Source organism: Phyllobates terribilis, unplaced genomic scaffold (assembly GCF_046119375.1).
Source record: "Phyllobates terribilis strain yellow unplaced genomic scaffold, ASM4611937v1 Scaffold_2632__1_contigs__length_117240, whole genome shotgun sequence".
In the NCBI taxonomy this organism is placed as follows: Eukaryota; Metazoa; Chordata; class Amphibia; order Anura; family Dendrobatidae; genus Phyllobates; species Phyllobates terribilis.
Window position 1 is genome coordinate 87331 of NW_027365389.1, and position 20170 is coordinate 107500.

Sequence of the window (20170 nt, forward strand, 5' to 3'; positions counted from 1 at the left end):
AAAAATGGACTTCGGTTACCGCTTGCGCTATATGCTACAAATTAACTGGATTTACCCAGTGTAGGGAAACTGGACTTTGGGTAAATCCGGTTAACTATGGCCTGTGATTGGCTGAGGCAGTCACATTTTCTGGTCAGAAGCAACCAGGATGGACAGAGTAGTTGAGAAGCAATTATAAATGATAGTACAAACACTTCAACAGTAAAATAACTTTATTATAGAATAAAATAACAATATAACTCAGAAACTTTTAATATATAAAGTGCACACATATAAAGAACGGTGGGTCAGCTGCATGGATAGAGCCCATGTAAAAGTGTCAAGCTTTCAAGTCTGAACATTCCGCCCCTTCTCCATACTCGTGTCTTCAGAGTCCATAGTCAACAAAACAGTTCTGTCCCTTTTATAAATTAGGCAAACGCTTGAGCAGGACCACGGGGTTCATCCTCGGACGAGAAGGGCTGGGTCCTTCAGTGCTTTACAAGAAAACAAATACTGAGTGTTAGTATGCATTACATTTTTTTTATGTCTTTATTTTAACATGAGGGTTCCCTTACGCGCAGCAACAGTTGGCAGATATGTGATACCTGTCGGCGGTGAATCAGTGTCGGGCCGTTTGAGCGGCCCAATGGACCGGACACTGAGCGAGCGCTTGGTCTGTCAGGCAGATGCTGCAGGAGCGTGACTCAGGTGTGCACGGACACTGATGGGGCCAGGACATGTTTGTTTCTGAAAACTGTAAAGCATTAAGACACTTCCCATCATTTAGAGCAGGGATCTCTAACCCCAGGCCTCGAGGGCCGCAAACAGTGCAGGATTTCCTTAGCATTGCACAGGTGACGATTAAGGAAATCCTGAAAACCTGCACTGTTTGCGGCCCTCGAGGCCTGGGGTTTGAGATCTCTGCTCTACATGATGGGAAGTGTCTTAATGCTTTACAGCTTTCATAAACAAACATGCCCTGGCTATTACATTAAATGGCTGTACTATAACACCAGTTCTCTCAATGTACATAAGCATGTTCCAGAATTACCTGGAGGAGCTCCTTTTTAGCGACTGGCCCGCCCTCGACATTGTTTCAGTGCTGGGTGAAGAGCCTAAACCTGCCCTGAAATAAAACCATGAGTATTAGAGCTCTTACGGAGTGCACCCATTAGATTGGCATCACAATATTGAACTCATTTTAAGCCAGCTCCCCACTCATCACTATTCTCCAATCCATATGGAGCCTGCACATCGGCCCTGCCTCCACCAGAAACACAGTTCAAAATAGATGACAATCTGGCTCAAAACAAATGGATTTTTTTTCTGTTTCTTTAAAGGTGCATAACAAAGATCAATGTGACATATCAGTGTGACCCCAGTCAACGCATTTCACGTGCTAGATGCCTGCTTATTCATAATCCAGACAATGTCTCATGAATAAGCATGCATGTTGCATGTGAGAAGTGCTAACTGAGGGTCATGCTGATCATGGCTTAGATCTTTCTTATGCACCTTTTTTTTGCCAGATTGTCATCAATTTTGTTGAATCATAGTATTGAATTAGTATACCTTTAACTGTCTAATCAAAGGTTCTCTGGTGCCCTCTTCTGCAGCTCTTTAGAAGTCTAAAGGCCTTGTCTCACATAGCGTCACCGTTTTGATGACGCTAGCGATGTCGCTCTGTGTGACACAAAGCAGCGATCAGGCCCCTGCTGGGAGTTCGCTGCTCGTTCAGGAATGGCCTGGCCATTGGTGAACAAAGGTGATCTCCCGCTGGGCGGGCTGATCGCTGCGGGCGACACCTTCCAGCGACTCTGACAAAGCGGACCCCTATGGAGGTCCGCCTTGTCAGAGTCGCTGGTGAGATAGTCATGTTTGACATCTCGCCAGCGACGCCACTGCGGTCCCGCCTCCGTCACGTCACAGCGATCTCGTTAGCGAGATCGCTGTGTGACGGCACGTTTAGGAAACAAATCACATTTAGTTACAAAGCAGGTTTCAGTTTGTATCTTACAGTTAAATACCTTGATGTGCTGGCTTTTTCATTCATTTCTTCATCCCACGATCGAAGCACAAGAGTGTGGCCATGACAAACGCTTTCTAGGGTGTTTTCCCTATAGTTCCTCTCTGCTGTCTCGTTGGAGTGGCCAAGATATCTTGCAAATAGATGTTTTTCGGAGTCTTTTAATCTGGAGATGGTCCAAGATTCGATGACTTTCCGAATCATTTGGCTGGTTACAGAGGGAAGCTCAAACCTAGAATGAAATGTAGAGAATCAAACACATAGCTCTGTACATAGGTTTTCAGAAAGATTTTCTAAATCTTACCTTGTATGATAGCGCTTTATGTCATTGGACACATTATATATGGCCCCCCCTGTGGTCGATAGGAAGAAATTATTTGGCGAGTTTTCATTGACCAGAACGGGTCGTATTTTGTTAAAATACACCTCTAGCCACTGTAAAAGCAAAAACAAATACAAACATGGTAAGATAGAGAAGGACTCTGGGATTTTCCATGAGGAAAGGATACTTTGAGAAATCTTACTTCTTGTTCAGTTGGAGAAAGCGCAAAGCAGGCCACTTGTTGGGCGGATGTCTTGTGTGCCTTCACACCGACTACTACGAAGTCTCTCCCCTGAAATGAGTAAGGCGACCTTCTGTCCCACTCTGAAACCTGTGAGGGAAGACAGATGTGAAAGTTTAAGTGACAGGTGTCATTAAGGTGATGAGGCAGAAGAGGTGGTTACGTACTGTAAGATTTTGAATTACGCCCGGGCGCTGTCCATGTTTTAAGACCAGAAGGGTCTCCAAATAGTACAGGACGTTGAGCTGATGATATATTATTTTGCTACCACCTTTTATATATTGGAGTGATTTTGAAAAGGAGTTCTTGGCCACATTTAAGATCTTTAGATATTCCGCTGGCTTCAAATGCATTGTGGTTAATGCGTCAAACCTAAGATGGAGAAAACATATGGTTACATACAGCCATGTGAAATCCCTTGGAACAAAAGAGCAATTAACAAAATATACACACATTCATATAAGCTCATAACTCGCCTGTTGCTGACCACCTCCTTTGAGACTCCTTTTGCCAGCGACGTTTGGATTTCCTTGGTCACGGTATTAAAAATTTTGTAGGCTTTATACAGCGCTTTGTCTTCATGTGCCAGATTGGTTGCTCTTTGCTGATAACGCAGGAATCTTTTCAAGTTCTTTAAATAATTGGATGATGTCTGGCTCGAGAGCCCGACTTCCTGCAGCTTACCAAAGAACGACCGTGCCTTCTGAATGTCCCGTACAAAATCTAACCGCAAGCAGTCCTTATTCATAAAGTAAAGAAACCTCGACACATTTGCCACCTCCTGCTTGATCTTCTTCATTGACGCCACATATGTCTTTAAATATTGCGCAAAACCCATCAGAACTGGATGACTATCCGGAAAACGCTTATATAAACCGGCTTTTTTCATGCTTAATTTTAGCCCACTCCATTTTCTTTTTAGGACTCTATAATGTAGGATGCAAGAACAATAGTTCAGACTTTGTTACATAAAAAAAAATAAAAAATTAACAGATGAGAAAAGAGACGGTGCAGATTTCCTCACTTGTTCAGCTCCTCATCAGAAACTTCCTGCTCCGAGGAGACGGCGGATTCCTGCTCACAGACATTGGATTTCAGCTCATCAGAGGAGAAGGTGTATTCTTCACCGGACGACGCTTCATCCTCTTCATCACTCTGGCACTCACTAGGATCCTTCTCCACTGGTAAGTCTGCTACTTCTTCATCATCCATTACCTGAGGATCCATGCGGACTGGACTTCCCACATTCTCCGTTTCCCATTCCTCGTCTGTAATAACTGGTGAGTCTTTTGGTTTGGGTGTGGCTGGACCCGCTTGCTCAGTCCTACAAAGTTAGTATGACAATCAGCAAATTTTGGAGACTGGGTGTAAACGACCAGTTATGATGTTACAGCCAGGCTCTAAAGCAAATATGCCTCTATACGGGGTCCTCCACACTCGCTGAATTGTGATATCTAAGGAATTATGCAAAATACTAACAGGGTGTAACTTACAAACTGTCAGCATTTTGTAGCCTAGATCCACACCCAGATTTTAGGAAAAGCCCGGACAACCCCTTTAACTGTGAATGCTGAGTGTATCCTAATGAAAAGACTAAGCAATAAACTCACTGTACAGGCGATCTCTGGAGGTCTTCTTCTCTTGAAGGAGATACTTGAGTTGACTGAGCAGAGGGATGCACGGCACTGGCACTGTGAGGAGAGAAAGCATTATGTGCGAGTTAGACAGACAGACTGACACAGACAGACTGACACAGACAGACTGACACAGACAGACTGACACTTACACACTCTCGGACATCTCGCTCTCCTGGACCACTTCAAATTCCACCGCAGAGGCAGTACTGCTGGTACCTGCAGTCTGCTCCTCAAGTTGGACAGTACTGTACATTTATAAAAAGCCACCTGATTAACAGACATGCATATCAAATGGCGATGAGCCATCCTGGGTTAGATGGGGTCAAATGCATCGACCCAATCTGACCAAAAATCAGGGATTTAGATAGAGGCTGTGCTGCTCCTCCACACGCTGAATTGTGATATCTGGGTAACCATCCAAAATACTAACAGGGTGTAACTTACAAACTGTCAGCATTTTGTAGCCTAGATCCACACACAGATTTTAGGAAAAGCCCGGACAAGACCCTTTAACTGTGAATGCTGAGTGTATCCTAATGAAAAGACTAAGCAATAAACTCACTGTACAGGCGATCTCTGGAGGTCTTCTTCTCTTGAAGGAGATACTTGAGTTGACTGAGCAGAGGGATGCACGGCACTGGCACTGTGAGGAGAGAAAGCATTATGTGTAAGACAGACTGACTGACTGACACAGACAGATAGACTGACACTTACACACTCTCAGACGTCTCGCTCTCCTGGACCACTTCAAACTCCACCGCAGGGGCAGTGCTGCTGGTACCTGCAGTCTGCTCCTCAAGTTGGACAGTACTGTAAATTTATAAAAAGCCACCTGATTAACGGACATGCATATCAAATGGCAATGAGCCATCCTGGGTTACATGGGGTCAAAAGCATCGACCCAATCTGACCGACAATCGGTGATCGGCCCTAACCTTAAACCCAGTCTGCCAAAAAAGTGCCTGATCCATCCTGAAGTTGGGCCGATCAGATCGTTCAACACTAATATATTAAACATACAAAGTCATGTGATATAGCCAAAACATTGATGATTATTATTATTATTGATAGGAAAAAGTGGAGCCTACCTGGCCGCAGTTGGCTCCCGGACTATGAGGTACCCTCTATCCTCAAGGAAAGGGATTACGTTGGCCAATGTTTGAAGAGACATAATGTCCTTCTCGTGTATGCTTGTCCCTTTGGATGTGATTTCTCTAACTCTGGCCCTTGCATCAGCAATAGCGGCTTTCCTCTCCTCGGCAGAATTTTGGGTCATGCACACTGCGTGTAGATGTTTGTCCAGTCGCTCTGATACTCTAGAGCAAACTGGGCAGGTCAGGTATGTCCTCGTGCTATATGTTCTAAAAAAAAGCAGTATAAGACTGGTGATGCACCGTGCAACTATTGTCAAAGGGAATACGGCCTTACACATTCATAAAGTGCTCAAAAAGTTACAGACATGACAAAATGGCAGACTTCACACCGCTCCATGTGGTATCACTGTCACAGTGTGACTGCGTATTGCATCAAGTAAGGTCATTCACCCATAGACACCCAGAAGGGAATAAAAAATGCTATACATATTGGCAAATGTAAGACACTGGTAGGTAATGTACATACTTGCGCCCAGCAGCCGGCGGATCCACAACACCATGGGATCTGTATTAAAAAACACATCATATAAAAATAAAACCTAGCCTGTAAAAAAAAAATCTCACAGCCTATTTCCCTGCAATAAAACAACAAATCCCCGCTGGTTGTTTTCTTCAGTCTTTCTTGGGGCAGCAGTGACTCTGTACATTGGGTGGATGTCATTCTCTAGTGGATCGTGGTTGATCAGATTGCCTTGCTGTGCACTATGCCAGCAGTTACCTGGATTCACCTGAGCCTTCTGACAATGAATTTATACATCAATCAGATGCAGAGGGCATGCCATGAATTCACATTTAAACATAAACATTGCACTTACTCCCTCCATGGACCACAGGTGGGAATATTTTGAGTACATTTTTGCATTGTGTTTTTCCTGTGTTTTTCTGTCTATGGGGGAAGTACATTGAAGCTTGATGTTATCAAAAGCCAAATGTGCATTTTTGCTGCATCTCATTGATTTCAATGAGTTGTAAAATCTGCTTTCTGCAGCAATAATGCAAGTAAGAATTGACAGGACATTTCTTTGAAAAGCACAGTAAAAACCTGAGCTTTTGACACATTTTGTTAAGAAACAAAAATGAATGGATGTGCACAGCTTTTATCTGAAACTTATAGGTTTTGCTCTAAACCAAAACTGCAGGTAGGGATTAGCATAGATCTGTGAGGACTGGAGTTAGGGACCTCTGCACTAGAGAATGAAATTCCCCCATAGCAAGGCGTCCTACAACTGCCCACTGTCCAAATCCAGCATATAGAAGAGATAGCAGCAATTCTACTCACCCCTCCACGTCACTAGCAGCAGGCTCCATTCCAGGCAGGATAGCTATACCAAACGTTTCAGCACACAGCACCTCACCTTGTGATAATGCTCTGGGTTCAGGCCACTGAATTTATACTTTATCAATTACAGGGGGTGTGCTATACATTTTAAATATTGTAAGCCCTCCCTCTATGGACCAAAGAGGAGAAGCATCACCTTTTTTTCTCTCATACTATAAACATTGTAAGCCCCCCCTCTAGGGACCAAAGGTGGGAGATGCTTCAGATTTCTTTTTTTAAACTGGCATTCTCAGTCCATGTGATGGGTTTTTTTCTTTTTTCACTGATTTCAGAAGCAATAATGCTCCTATATTCGCCCTCCCTGCAGGTTCTGCTGATGCCTGGATAGAAGCCATAAATGCTGCTCACTGTGCCATCATCGCCAGGGAGGGGGACAGTCTGTCACCTTATCTCATATTTTTGTTTTTTTAACACAGCTGTAATGTACACAGGGACATGTTAGTGTATAATCCTACAATAAGGTCATATGTTACGTGTCCTATGGGCTATGGTGAAGGCAGCAGAAATCTGTAAAACCAGGGTTCCCTGTGGTGTATAATGCAGATGAGGGACACGGTCATTAATCCCCCTGACTGGAGAGAGACCTCTTTATAAAATGCATCCTAGCTGAATATAGCACCTTATCTCAGACGGAGCCCCCCAACGCCAGGCTGTGTGGGAACAATCTCAGAGTTGGGTAGTTCTGTCACTGTATGTGAAATCTGTGTAAAATATATATATATATATATATATATATATATATATATATACTGATAATGTATGTAAAGCTCTGCGGAATATGTTAGCGCTATATAGAAATAATCGATTATTATTATTACTATATAATTGCCTTGTGCTTCCAGTTCCGTAACCGAAATCCCACGTCGCTGAACCAATCCCGGCCGGCCAGAACCAATCAAGGACAGGCGCAGTCCAGCCGCAAATTGCCGCGGGAATTGAACCATGCTCACCAGAAGTGGAACTCACCCGCCGCCAGGAGTCGCCTGGACCCGCCATCGCTGGAACCCCTTCCCCCATTCCCCTTCGCCCGACATCGCCACTGCACTGCCTGCAGCCACCTCCGTGCACAGGCCGCAAGCCGCGGTCTTTCCTAGAGGCTGTGGCTGCACGGAGGTGGGTGCAGACGGCGCCGCAGCAATGTAGGGTGAGGGGACACATATATACACACCGCATGTATATATACACACACACACTCACTCAGAGATCACATGACTGTGACATCACCAAAGGCCCTTGAGCAGGTATAGACCGCAGCTCCCCTGCTCTGCCCCTCTCTTCCCCCGCTTTATCCCCTCTCTGCCCCGATGTCCCCTCCTGTGCTCCGCTGACTCCTCTGCTGTCCGCCACTGTGCTCCATTCACCCTTGCTCTACTAGCTCTGCTCCACTGACACCTTCTCTGCTGTCCGCCGCTGTGCTCCATTCACCCCCGTTCTACTTGCTCTGCTTCACTGACACCTTCTCTGCTGTCCGCCGCTGTGCTCCATTCACCCCCGTTCTACTTGCTCTGCTTCACTGACACCTTCTCTGCTGTCCGCCGCTGTGCTCCATTCACCCCCGTTCTACTTGCTCTGCTTCACTGACACCTTCTCTGCTGTCCGCCACTGTGCTCCATTCACCCTTGCTCTACTAGCTCTGCTTCACTGACACCTTCTCTGCTGTCCGCCGCTGTGCTCCATTCACCCCCGTTCTACTTGCTCTGCTTCACTGACACCTTCTCTGCTGTCCGCCGCTGTGCTCCATTCACCCCCGTTCTACTTGCTCTGCTTCACTGACACCTTCTCTGCTGTCCGCCACTGTGCTCCATTCACCCTTGCTCTACTAGCTCTGCTTCACTGACACCTTCTCTGCTGTCCGCCGCTGTGCTCCATTCACCCCCGCTCTACTTGCTCTGCTTCACTGACCCCTTCTCTACTGTCCGCCGCTGTGCTCCATTCGGCCCTTTACCACTTGCTCTGCTTCACTGACCCCTTCTCTACTGTCCGCCGCTGTGCTCCATTCGGCCCTTTACCACTTGCTCTGCTTCACTGACCCTTTCTCTGCTGTTCCCCGCTGTGCTCCACTGACCCGTTCTCCGCTGTCCCCACTGTGCTCTACTGTCTCCCGTTGTGTTCTACTCTCCCCCCGCTGTCCCACTCTCTGCTACTACCCTCACTCTGCTCTACCCGCTCACGCCTACTCTGCCCGCTCTCACCCGCTGCATGAGATCAAGCACGTGGGATGGAGGGCAGAAAGCGAATACTGCGGGGGCAGATCCAGCACGGGGGGGGGCAGTGACCCAGGGTCTAAAAAACGACAAACTCCCTTCATTTTGAGTAAATGCGGTTAAGTAGTAGCATATAGTGCAGATGTTCACCGGATTGGGGAAGAATGGACTTCGGTTACCGCCTGCGCTATATGCTACAAATTAACTGGATTTACCCAGTTTAGGGAAAATGGACTTTGGGTAAATCTGGTTAACTATGGCCTGTGATTGGCTGAGGCAGTCACATTTTCTGGTTAGTACACCCAGCAGCAGCAGCCTCTATATACAGCCCAGCAGCAGCCTCTATATACAGCCCAGCAGCAGCCTCTATATACAGCCCAGCAGGCTCTATATACACCCCAGCAGCTTCTATATACAGCCCAGCAGCCTCTATATACACCCCAGCAGCCTCTATATACAGCCGAGCAGCCTCTATATACAGCCGAGCAGCTTCTATATACACCCCAGCAGCTTCTATATACACCCCAGCAGCCTCTATATACACCCAGCAGCAGCAGCCTCTATATACAGCCCAGCAGCAGCCTCTATATACAGCCCAGCAGCCTCTATATACAGCCGAGCAGCTTCTATATACACCCCAGCAGCTTCTATATACACCCCAGCAGCCTCTATATACACCCAGCAGCAGCAGCCTCTATATACAGCCCAGCAGCAGCCTCTATATACAGCCCAGCAGCCTCTATATACAGCCCAGCAGCTTCTATATACAGCCCAGCAGCCTCTATATACACCCCAGCAGCCTCTATATACAGCCGAGCAGCCTCTATATACAGCCGAGCAGCTTCTATATACACCCCAGCAGCTTCTATATACACCCCAGCAGCCTCTATATACACCCAGCAGCAGCAGCCTCTATATACAGCCCAGCAGCAGCCTCTATATACAGCCCAGCAGCCTCTATATACACCCCAGCAGCAGCAGCCTCTATATACAGCCCAGCAGCAGCAGCCTCTATATACAGCCCAGCAGCCTCTATATACAGCCCAGCAGCTTCTATATACACCCCAGCAGCTTCTATATACACCCCAGCAGCCTCTATATACACCCAGCAGCAGCAGCCTCTATATACAGCCCAGCAGCAGCCTCTATATACAGCCCAGCAGCAGCCTCTATATACAGCCCAGCAGCCTCTATATACACCCCAGCAGCCTCTATATACAGCCCAGCAGCCTCTATATACACCCCAGCAGCTTCTATATACACCCCAGCAGCCTCTATATACAGCCCAGCAGCCTCTATATACAGCCCAGCAGCTTCTATATACAGCCCAGCAGCCTCTATATACACCCCAGCAGCCTCTATATACAGCCGAGCAGCCTCTATATACAGCCGAGCAGCTTCTATATACACCCCAGCAGCTTCTATATACACCCCAGCAGCCTCTATATACACCCAGCAGCAGCAGCCTCTATATACAGCCCAGCAGCAGCCTCTATATACAGCCCAGCAGCCTCTATATACACCCCAGCAGCAGCAGCCTCTATATACAGCCCAGCAGCAGCCTCTATATACACCCCAGCAGCCTCTATATACAGCCCAGCAGCTTCTATATACACCCCAGCAGCTTCTATATACACCCCAGCAGCCTCTATATACACCCAGCAGCAGCAGCCTCTATATACAGCCCAGCAGCAGCCTCTATATACAGCCCAGCAGCAGCCTCTATATACAGCCCAGCAGCCTCTATATACACCCCAGCAGCAGCAGCCTCTATATACAGCCCAGCAGCAGCCTCTATATACACCCCAGCAGCCTCTATATACAGCCCAGCAGCAGCCTCTATATACACCCCAGCAGCAGCCTCTATATACAGCCCAGCAGCAGCCTCTATATACACCCCAGCAGCCTCTATATACAGCCCAGCAGCAGCAGCCTCTATATACAGCCCAGCAGCAGCCTCTATATACAGCCCAGCAGCCTCTATATACAGCCCAGCAGCTTCTATATACAGCCCAGCAGCCTCTATATACACCCCAGCAGCCTCTATATACAGCCGAGCAGCCTCTATATACAGCCGAGCAGCCTCTATATACAGCCGAGCAGCCTCTATATACACCCCAGCAGCTTCTATATACACCCCAGCAGCCTCTATATACACCCAGCAGCAGCAGCCTCTATATACAGCCCAGCAGCAGCCTCTATATTCAGCCCAGCAGCCTCTATATACAGCCCAGCAGCTTCTATATACACCCCAGCAGCCTCTATATACACCCAGCAGCAGCAGCCTCTATATACAGCCCAGCAGCAGCCTCTATATACACCCCAGCAGCCTCTATATACAGCCCAGCAGCTTCTATATACACCCCAGCAGCTTCTATATACACCCCAGCAGCCTCTATATACACCCAGCAGCAGCAGCCTCTATATACAGCCCAGCAGCAGCCTCTATATACAGCCCAGCAGCCTCTATATACACCCCAGCAGCAGCAGCCTCTATATACAGCCCAGCAGCAGCAGCCTCTATATACAGCCCAGCAGCCTCTATATACAGCCCAGCAGCTTCTATATACACCCCAGCAGCTTCTATATACACCCCAGCAGCCTCTATATACACCCAGCAGCAGCAGCCTCTATATACAGCCCAGCAGCAGCCTCTATATACAGCCCAGCAGCAGCCTCTATATACAGCCCAGCAGCAGCCTCTATATACACCCCAGCAGCCTCTATATACAGCCCAGCAGCCTCTATATACACCCCAGCAGCTTCTATATACACCCCAGCAGCCTCTATATACAGCCCAGCAGCCTCTATATACAGCCCAGCAGCTTCTATATACAGCCCAGCAGCCTCTATATACACCCCAGCAGCCTCTATATACAGCCGAGCAGCCTCTATATACAGCCGAGCAGCTTCTATATACACCCCAGCAGCTTCTATATACACCCCAGCAGCCTCTATATACACCCAGCAGCAGCAGCCTCTATATACAGCCCAGCAGCAGCCTCTATATACAGCCCAGCAGCCTCTATATACACCCCAGCAGCAGCAGCCTCTATATACAGCCCAGCAGCAGCCTCTATATACACCCCAGCAGCCTCTATATACAGCCCAGCAGCTTCTATATACACCCCAGCAGCTTCTATATACACCCCAGCAGCCTCTATATACACCCAGCAGCAGCAGCCTCTATATACAGCCCAGCAGCAGCCTCTATATACAGCCCAGCAGCAGCCTCTATATACAGCCCAGCAGCCTCTATATACACCCCAGCAGCAGCAGCCTCTATATACAGCCCAGCAGCAGCCTCTATATACACCCCAGCAGCCTCTATATACAGCCCAGCAGCAGCCTCTATATACACCCCAGCAGCAGCCTCTATATACAGCCCAGCAGCAGCCTCTATATACACCCCAGCAGCCTCTATATACAGCCCAGCAGCAGCAGCCTCTATATACAGCCCAGCAGCAGCCTCTATATACAGCCCAGCAGCCTCTATATACAGCCCAGCAGCTTCTATATACAGCCCAGCAGCCTCTATATACACCCCAGCAGCCTCTATATACAGCCGAGCAGCCTCTATATACAGCCGAGCAGCCTCTATATACAGCCGAGCAGCCTCTATATACACCCCAGCAGCTTCTATATACACCCCAGCAGCCTCTATATACACCCAGCAGCAGCAGCCTCTATATACAGCCCAGCAGCAGCCTCTATATTCAGCCCAGCAGCCTCTATATACAGCCCAGCAGCTTCTATATACACCCCAGCAGCCTCTATATACACCCAGCAGCAGCAGCCTCTATATACAGCCCAGCAGCAGCCTCTATATACACCCCAGCAGCCTCTATATACAGCCCAGCAGCTTCTATATACACCCCAGCAGCTTCTATATACACCCCAGCAGCCTCTATATACACCCAGCAGCAGCAGCCTCTATATACAGCCCAGCAGCAGCCTCTATATACAGCCCAGCAGCCTCTATATACACCCCAGCAGCAGCAGCCTCTATATACAGCCCAGCAGCAGCAGCCTCTATATACAGCCCAGCAGCCTCTATATACAGCCCAGCAGCTTCTATATACACCCCAGCAGCTTCTATATACACCCCAGCAGCCTCTATATACACCCAGCAGCAGCAGCCTCTATATACAGCCCAGCAGCAGCCTCTATATACAGCCCAGCAGCAGCCTCTATATACAGCCCAGCAGCAGCCTCTATATACACCCCAGCAGCCTCTATATACAGCCCAGCAGCCTCTATATACACCCCAGCAGCTTCTATATACACCCCAGCAGCCTCTATATACAGCCCAGCAGCCTCTATATACAGCCCAGCAGCTTCTATATACAGCCCAGCAGCCTCTATATACACCCCAGCAGCCTCTATATACAGCCGAGCAGCCTCTATATACAGCCGAGCAGCTTCTATATACACCCCAGCAGCTTCTATATACACCCCAGCAGCCTCTATATACACCCAGCAGCAGCAGCCTCTATATACAGCCCAGCAGCAGCCTCTATATACAGCCCAGCAGCCTCTATATACACCCCAGCAGCAGCAGCCTCTATATACAGCCCAGCAGCAGCCTCTATATACACCCCAGCAGCCTCTATATACAGCCCAGCAGCTTCTATATACACCCCAGCAGCTTCTATATACACCCCAGCAGCCTCTATATACACCCCAGCAGCTTCTATATACACCCCAGCAGCCTCTATATACAGCCCAGCAGCTTCTATATACACCCCAGCAGCCTCTATATACAGCCCAGCAGCTTCTATATACACCCCAGCAGCTTCTATATACACCCCAGCAGCCTCTATATACACCCAGCAGCAGCAGCCTCTATATACAGCCCAGCAGCAGCCTCTATATACACCCCAGCAGCCTCTATATACAGCCCAGCAGCTTCTATATACACCCCAGCAGCTTCTATATACACCCCAGCAGCCTCTATATACACCCAGCAGCAGCAGCCTCTATATACAGCCCAGCAGCAGCCTCTATATACAGCCCAGCAGCAGCCTCTATATACAGCCCAGCAGCCTCTATATACACCCCAGCAGCAGCAGCCTCTATATACAGCCCAGCAGCAGCCTCTATATACACCCCAGCAGCCTCTATATACAGCCCAGCAGCAGCCTCTATATACACCCCAGCAGCAGCAGCCTCTATATACAGCCCAGCAGCAGCCTCTATATACACCCCAGCAGCCTCTATATACAGCCCAGCAGCAGCCTCTATATACACCCCAGCAGCAGCAGCCTCTATATACAGCCCAGCAGCAGCCTCTATATACAGCCCAGCAGCTTCTATATACAGCCCAGCAGCCTCTATATACACCCCAGCAGCCTCTATATACAGCCGAGCAGCCTCTATATACAGCCGAGCAGCCTCTATATACAGCCGAGCAGCCTCTATATACACCCCAGCAGCTTCTATATACACCCCAGCAGCCTCTATATACACCCAGCAGCAGCAGCCTCTATATACAGCCCAGCAGCAGCCTCTATATTCAGCCCAGCAGCCTCTATATACACCCCAGCAGCAGCAGCCTCTATATACAGCCCAGCAGCAGCCTCTATATACACCCCAGCAGCCTCTATATACAGCCCAGCAGCTTCTATATACACCCCAGCAGCTTCTATATACACCCCAGCAGCCTCTATATACACCCAGCAGCAGCAGCCTCTATATACAGCCCAGCAGCAGCCTCTATATACAGCCCAGCAGCCTCTATATACACCCCAGCAGCAGCAGCCTCTATATACAGCCCAGCAGCAGCCTCTATATACACCCCAGCAGCCTCTATATACAGCCCAGCAGCAGCCTCTATATACAGCCCAGCAGCAGCAGCCTCTATATACAGCCCAGCAGCAGCCTCTATATACAGCCCAGCAGCCTCTATATACAGCCCAGCAGCTTCTATATACAGCCCAGCAGCCTCTATATACACCCCAGCAGCCTCTATATACAGCCGAGCAGCCTCTATATACAGCCGAGCAGCTTCTATATACACCCCAGCAGCTTCTATATACACCCCAGCAGCCTCTATATACAGCCCAGCAGCTTCTATATACACCCCAGCAGCTTCTATATACACCCCAGCAGCCTCTATATACACCCAGCAGCAGCAGCCTCTATATACAGCCCAGCAGCAGCCTCTATATACAGCCCAGCAGCCTCTATATACACCCCAGCAGCAGCAGCCTCTATATACAGCCCAGCAGCAGCCTCTATATACACCCCAGCAGCCTCTATATACAGCCCAGCAGCAGCCTCTATATACAGCCCAGCAGCAGCAGCCTCTATATACAGCCCAGCAGCAGCCTCTATATACAGCCCAGCAGCCTCTATATACAGCCCAGCAGCTTCTATATACAGCCCAGCAGCCTCTATATACACCCCAGCAGCCTCTATATACAGCCGAGCAGCCTCTATATACAGCCGAGCAGCTTCTATATACACCCCAGCAGCTTCTATATACACCCCAGCAGCCTCTATATACACCCAGCAGCAGCAGCCTCTATATACAGCCCAGCAGCAGCCTCTATATACAGCCCAGCAGCCTCTATATACACCCCAGCAGCAGCAGCCTCTATATACAGCCCAGCAGCAGCCTCTATATACACCCCAGCAGCCTCTATATACAGCCCAGCAGCTTCTATATACACCCCAGCAGCTTCTATATACACCCCAGCAGCCTCTATATACACCCAGCAGCAGCAGCCTCTATATACAGCCCAGCAGCAGCCTCTATATACAGCCCAGCAGCCTCTATATACACCCCAGCAGCAGCAGCCTCTATATACAGCCCAGCAGCAGCCTCTATATACACCCCAGCAGCCTCTATATACAGCCCAGCAGCAGCCTCTATATACACCCCAGCAGCAGCAGCCTCTATATACAGCCCAGCAGCAGCCTCTATATACACCCCAGCAGCCTCTATATACAGCCCAGCAGCAGCCTCTATATACACCCCAGCAGCAGCAGCCTCTATATACAGCCCAGCAGCAGCCTCTATATACAGCCCAGCAGCCTCTATATACAGCCCAGCAGCTTCTATATACAGCCCAGCAGCCTCTATATACACCCCAGCAGCCTCTATATACAGCCGAGCAGCCTCTATATACAGCCGAGCAGCCTCTATATACACCCCAGCAGCTTCTATATACACCCCAGCAGCCTCTATATACACCCAGCAGCAGCAGCCTCTATATACAGCCCAGCAGCAGCCTCTATATACAGCCCAGCAGCCTCTATATACACCCCAGCAGCAGCAGCCTCTATATACAGCCCAGCAGCAGCCTCTATATACAGCCCAGCAGCCTCTATATACAGCCCAGCAGCTTCTATATACACCCCATCAGCTTCTATATACACCCCAGCAGCCTCTATATACACCCAGCAGCAGCAGCCTCTATATACAGCCCAGCAGCAGCCTCTATATACAGCCCAGCAGCAGCCTCTATATACAGCCCAGCAGCCTCTATATACACCCCAGCAGCAGCAGCCTCTATATACAGCCCAGCAGCAGCCTCTATATACACCCCAGCAGCCTCTATATACAGCCCAGCAGCAGCCTCTATATACACCCCAGCAGCAGCAGCCTCTATATACAGCCCAGCAGCAGCCTCTATATACAGCCCAGCAGCCTCTATATACAGCCCAGCAGCTTCTATATACAGCCCAGCAGCCTCTATATACACCCCAGTTTATTCACCCTAATCCGGTTACTTAGCAGAACATAGTACAGATGTTAACCGGATGTACCCAAAGTTTATTCACCCTAATCCGGTTACTTAGCAGAACATGGTACAGATGTTAACCGGATGTACCCAAAGTTTATTCACCCTAATCCGGTTACTTAGCAGAACATAGTACAGATGTTAACCGGATGTACCCAAAGTTTATTCACCCTAATCCGGTTACTTAGCAGAACATAGTGCAGATGTTAACCGGATGTACCCAAAGTTTATTCACCCTAATCCGGTTACTTAGCAGAACATAGTACAGATGTTAACCGGATGTACCCAAAGTTTATTCACCCTAATCCGGTTACTTAGCAGAACATAGTACAGATGTTAACCGGATGTACCCAAAGTTTATTCACCCTAATCCCGTTACTTAGCAGAACATGGTGCAGATGTTAACCGGATGTACCCAAAGTTTATTCACCCTAATCCGGTTACTTAGCAGAACATGGTACAGATGTTAACCGGATGTACCCAAAGTTTATTCACCCTAATCCGGTTACTTAGCAGAACATAGTGCAGATGTTAACCGGATGTACCCAAAGTTTATTCACCCCCCCATTCCGGACAAATAAAATAAAAATAAATGAAAAGCAAAAACTGAACTGAATGTCCAGCACTGTCGGGGGGGGGGGGAGGGTAATGGGCCATAACCCCTGGAGGTCATTTTGGGCATCAGACACCTGAATGCCTGCACCTTTGATAGTGGGAGTGACCCAGGGTCTAAAAAACGGCAAAGTCCCTTCATTTTGAGTAAATCCGGTTACTTAGCAGAACATGGTACAGGAGTTAACCGTATTTACCCAAGGTTTATTGACCCCATTCCGGACAAATATCTGAAAATTGGCAAAAACAACTAAGTATGAAGGACTCATCGCGCGAATCGCTCTGGAACTGAAATCGGATGCGCGCACTGACATGCTCCCCTCTCTGGAAGTCTGACACATGTGAGAAAATTTTCTAAGTCCAAAAATTATTTTTTTTAAACTTTTTTTCAATTTTCCCCCTGTGGGATATATATTTTACCCACACTTTTGGAGCCCTCCTGGGATGCCCTCTAACATATTATAACCTCATTTTGCGTATGTTTTCACAAAAAAGTGAAATTTTCAAAAAAGTGAATTTTTTTGAAAAAACGACTAAGTATCAAGGACTCATCGGAGCAATCGCTCTGGAACTGAAATCGGATGCGCGCACTGACATGCTCCCCTCTCTGGAAGTCTGACACAAGTTGAAAAATTTTCTAAGTCCCAAAAAAATTTTTTTTCAACTTTTTTTCAATTTTCCACCTGTGGGATATATATTTTACCCACACATTTGGAGCCCTCCTGGGATGCCCTCTAACATATTAGAACCTCATTTAGCGGATGTTTTCACAAAAAAGTGAAATTTTCAAAAAAGTGAAATTTTTTGAAAAAACGACGAAGTATCAAGGACTCATCGGAGCAATCGCTCTGGAACTGAAATCGGATGCACGCACTGACATGCTCCCCTCTCTGGAAGTCTGACACAAGTTGAAAAATTTTCTAAGTCCCAAAAAAATTTTTTTCAACTTTTTTTCAATTTTCCACCTGTGGGATATATATTTTACCCACACATTTGGAGCCCTCCTGGGATGCCCTCTAACATATTAGAACCTCATTTAGCGGATGTTTTCACAAAAAAGTGAAATTTTCAAAAAAGTGAAAAATTTGGCAAAAACGACTAAGTATCAAGGACTCATCGGAGGAATCGCTCTGGAACTGAAATCGGATGCGCGCACTGACATGCTCCCCTCTCTGGAAGTCTGACACATGTGAGAAAATTTTCTAAGTCCAAACATTTTTTTTTTCAACTTTTTTTCAATTTTCCCCCTGTGGGATATATATTTTACCCACACTTTTGGAGCCCTCCTGGGATGCCCTCTAACATATTAGAACCTCATTTTGCGGATGTTTTCACAAAAAAGTGAAATTTTCAAAAAAGTGAAATTTTTTGAAAAAACGACTAAGTATCAAGGACTCATCGGAGCAATCGCTCTGGAACTGAAATCGGATGCACGCACTGACATGCTCCCCTCTCTGGAAGTCTGACACAAGTTGAAAAATTTTCGAAGTCCCCAAAAAATTTTTTTTTCAACTTTTTTTCAATTTTCCACCTGTGGGATATATATTTTACCCACACATTTGGAGCCCTCCTGGGATGCCCTCTAACATATTAGAACCTCATTTAGCGGATGTTTTCACAAAAAAGTGAAATTTTCAAAAAAGTGAAATTTTTTGAAAAAACGACTAAGTATCAAGGACTCATCGGAGCAATCGCTCTGGAACTGAAATCGGATGCGCGCACTGACATGTTCCCCTCTCAGAAAAATTTTCAACTTGTGTCAGACTTCCAAAGTCCCAAAAAAATTTTTTTTTCAACTTTTTTTCAACTTTCCACCCGTGGGATATATATTTTACCCACACATTTGGAGCCCTCCTGGGATGCCCTCTAACATATTAGAACCTCATTTAGTGGATGTTTTCACAAAAAAGTGAAATTTTCAAAAAAGTGAAAAATTTGGCAAAAACGACTAAGTATCAAGGACTCATCGGAGGAATCGCTCTGGAACTGAAATCGGATGCGCGCACTGACATGTTCCCCTCTCTGGAAGTCTGACACAAGTTGAAAAATTTTCTAAGTCCAAACATTTTTTTTTCAACTTATTTTCAATTTTCCCCCTGTGGGATATATATTTTACCCACACTTTTGGAGCCCTCCTGGGATGCCCTCTAACATATTATAACCTCATTTTGCGGATGTTTTCACAAAAAAGTGAAATTTTCAAAAAAGTGAAATTTTTTGAAAAAACGACTAAGTATCAAGGACTCATCGGAGCAATCGCTCTGGAACTGAAATCGGATGCACGCACTGACATGTTCCCCTCTCAGAAAAATTTTCAACTTGTGTCAGACTTCCAAAGTCCCAAAAAAATTTTTTTTTCAACTTTTTTTCAATTTTCCACCCGTGGGATATATATTTTACCCACACATTTGGAGCCCTCCTGGGATGCCCTCTAACATATTAGAACCTCATTTAGTGGATGTTTTCACAAAAAAGTGAAATTTTCAAAAAAGTGAAAAATTTGGCAAAAACGACTAAGTATCAAGGACTCATCGGAGGAATCGCTCTGGAACTGAAATCGGATGCGCGCACTGACATGTTCCCCTCTCTGGAAGTCTGACACACAAAAAAATTTTTTTCCAACTTTTTTTCAATTTTTCCCTCGTGGGATATATATTTTACCCACACATTTGGAACCCTCCTGGGATGCCCTCTAACATATTATTCCCTCATTTAGCGGAGATTTTCACAAAAAATTAAATTTTCAAAAAAGTCAGAAAATTACACTAATCAATCTGAGGCTAATCAAATATAATGTCCAGCACTGTCAGGGGGGGGTAATGGGCCATAACCCCTGGAGGTCATTTCGGGCATAAGACACCTGACTGCCCGAACCTCTGATAGTGGAAGTGACCCAAGCTCTAAA

General features: G+C 47.2%; 2 protein-coding genes across 2 annotated transcripts; both read right to left on the reverse strand.

The window, feature by feature from the left end:
• Positions 1-1969: 1969 nt before the first annotated feature.
• Positions 1970-3037, reverse strand: LOC141246813 (uncharacterized). The gene is made up of 4 exons (XM_073669149.1): positions 2739-3037; positions 2533-2661; positions 2313-2443; positions 1970-2240 (listed from the first exon to the last, which is right to left on the reverse strand). Exons 1-4 carry the CDS (start codon positions 3024-3026, stop codon positions 1970-1972), a joined length of 819 nt encoding a protein of 272 aa, XP_073525250.1. The 5' UTR covers positions 3027-3037.
• Positions 3038-3591: 554 nt separating this feature from the next.
• LOC141246814 (uncharacterized) lies at positions 3592-6758 on the reverse strand. Its single transcript, XM_073669150.1, has 7 exons — positions 6642-6758; positions 5829-5867; positions 5297-5569; positions 4923-5018; positions 4771-4851; positions 4358-4453; positions 3592-3895 (listed from the first exon to the last, which is right to left on the reverse strand). Exons 1-7 carry the CDS (start codon positions 6668-6670, stop codon positions 3592-3594), a joined length of 918 nt encoding a protein of 305 aa, XP_073525251.1. The 5' UTR covers positions 6671-6758.
• Positions 6759-20170: the final 13412 nt, after the last annotated feature.

What these genes read in the sequence shown, in the direction of transcription:
- LOC141246813 (XM_073669149.1), bottom strand. Translation starts at nt 3,026, where the DNA reads ATGTGTGTATATTTTGTTAATTGCTCTTTTGTTCCAAGGGATTTCACA. An exon ending in GCGTAATTCAAAATCTTACA is followed by an intron (nt 2,662 to 2,738) that starts GTACGTAACCAC and finishes CTTCCCTCACAG; the next exon opens with GTTTCAGAGTGGGACAGAAG. An exon ending in TTTCTCCAACTGAACAAGAA is followed by an intron (nt 2,444 to 2,532) that starts GTAAGATTTCTC and finishes TTGCTTTTACAG; the next exon opens with TGGCTAGAGGTGTATTTTAA.
- LOC141246814 (XM_073669150.1), bottom strand. Translation starts at nt 6,670, where the DNA reads ATGGAGCCTGCTGCTAGTGACGTGGAGGG. An exon ending in AGCGAGACGTCTGAGAGTGT is followed by an intron (nt 4,852 to 4,922) that starts GTAAGTGTCAGT and finishes CTCTCCTCACAG; the next exon opens with TGCCAGTGCCGTGCATCCCT. An exon ending in CTCCAGAGATCGCCTGTACA is followed by an intron (nt 4,454 to 4,770) that starts GTGAGTTTATTG and finishes ATAAATGTACAG; the next exon opens with TACTGTCCAACTTGAGGAGC.